Source organism: Eimeria necatrix, genomic scaffold, assembly GCF_000499385.1.
Source record: "Eimeria necatrix Houghton genomic scaffold, Enh_scaff3525, whole genome shotgun sequence".
In the NCBI taxonomy this organism is placed as follows: domain Eukaryota; phylum Apicomplexa; class Conoidasida; order Eucoccidiorida; family Eimeriidae; genus Eimeria; species Eimeria necatrix.
The window spans coordinates 1-1,207 of record NW_013654039.1 but is presented as its reverse complement, the minus strand read 5'-3'; the positions used below and the strand labels follow the sequence as shown (position 1 = coordinate 1,207).

General features: G+C 69.8%; 1 protein-coding gene across 1 annotated transcript; it reads right to left on the bottom strand.

The window, feature by feature from the left end:
• On the bottom strand, positions 1-1,206 carry ENH_00046370 (Tyrosine kinase-like (TKL) protein, putative; the record flags this gene model as incomplete). The annotated part of the gene is made up of 1 exon (XM_013581004.1): positions 1-1,206. A coding segment is annotated over one exon (1,206 nt), but the record flags the coding sequence as incomplete, so codon positions are not given.
• Position 1,207: the final 1 nt, after the last annotated feature.

Genomic DNA, 1,207 nt, shown 5'->3' with positions numbered 1-1,207 from the left:
GGGGGGCCCCCGGGGGGGCCCCCGGGGGGGCCCCGGGTTGCGGGGGGCGGCGGGGAGCTGGGGGGAAGCCGGCGAGGCCGTCGGCGTTGAGGGCGGGGACGCAGAGCTGGCGCTGCTGGCGCTGGAGGCGCTGCTGCTGCTGCTGCTGCTGCTGCTGCTGCTGCTGCTGCTGCTGCTGGCCGCGGACCTGGGCGAGGCGGTGCTGCGCGTCGAGGCTCCTGGTGTAGCGCCAAGTGGCCTTGAAAACTCTGCTGTACCCCCCCTCCCCTATGGGGCCCTCTATGTCGATTTCTGCTGCTGGAATGAGGATTTGCTGCAGCAAGTTGCTGCTGCTGCTTCTGTAGAGGCCCCTGAGCCGCTGGCGGTGGCGCAGCTTCAGCAGCAAGTCCACCAGCAGCAGCAGCAGCCGCCGCTGCTCCCAGCTGCGGACTCCGATGTCTTGGAGGTCTGCGTCGGTGAGGGCCAGCAGCGCGGGCCCGTCGATTTGCTGCTGCTGCAGCAGCAGCAGCAGACTCTCCGGGCAGCCCGCGCTGCGCAGCAAACACTGCACGTGCTGCTGCCCCCAGTGCCGCACTGCAGCAGCAGCAGAAAACTGCCGCAGCGCTTCCATTTGCTGCGTCAGCCGCTGCTCCATCCCGATGTCTTCTCCCGAGCCGCTGCCTTCGCTGCTGCTGCTGCTGCTGCTGCTGCTGGTGATGCCCACTGCAGCAGCGGCGCGCCGCACGGCCGCGGACCGCGCGCGCAGCCGCGCGCTCGCGCGCGCGCCCTGCTGCTGCTGCTGCTGCTGCTGCTGCTGCTGCAGCAGCAGCAGCGGGGTCGTTTTTTGGCGGATTTTTTCGCTTTTTCTTTTATTTTTCCAAGGCCGAGGAGGCAGCAACTGGCGAGAAGATATCAGCAACTCCTGCCGCAGCAAACGGCCCCGATCCCACTCCCCAGAGTAGATCATCCCCCCAGGGTACAGCAGCACGCCGCGGCCGTGCTTCTGCCCCCTGTGGAACTGGCCCACGTAGCGGCAGCCCTGGGCCAGCGCCTGCACCCCCAGCCCCTGCCGGAGGCCCCCCGCCCACTGGCCTTCGTATTTGCTGCAGGGGCCCCTCAGCAGCACTCCCCAGCCCTCTCTCCGGTCCAGTTTCCAGAACCCGCAGTACCCTGCGGGGCCCCTGGGGGCCCCCCCGAGGGCCCCCCCGAGGGGGCCCCCCAGGGGCCG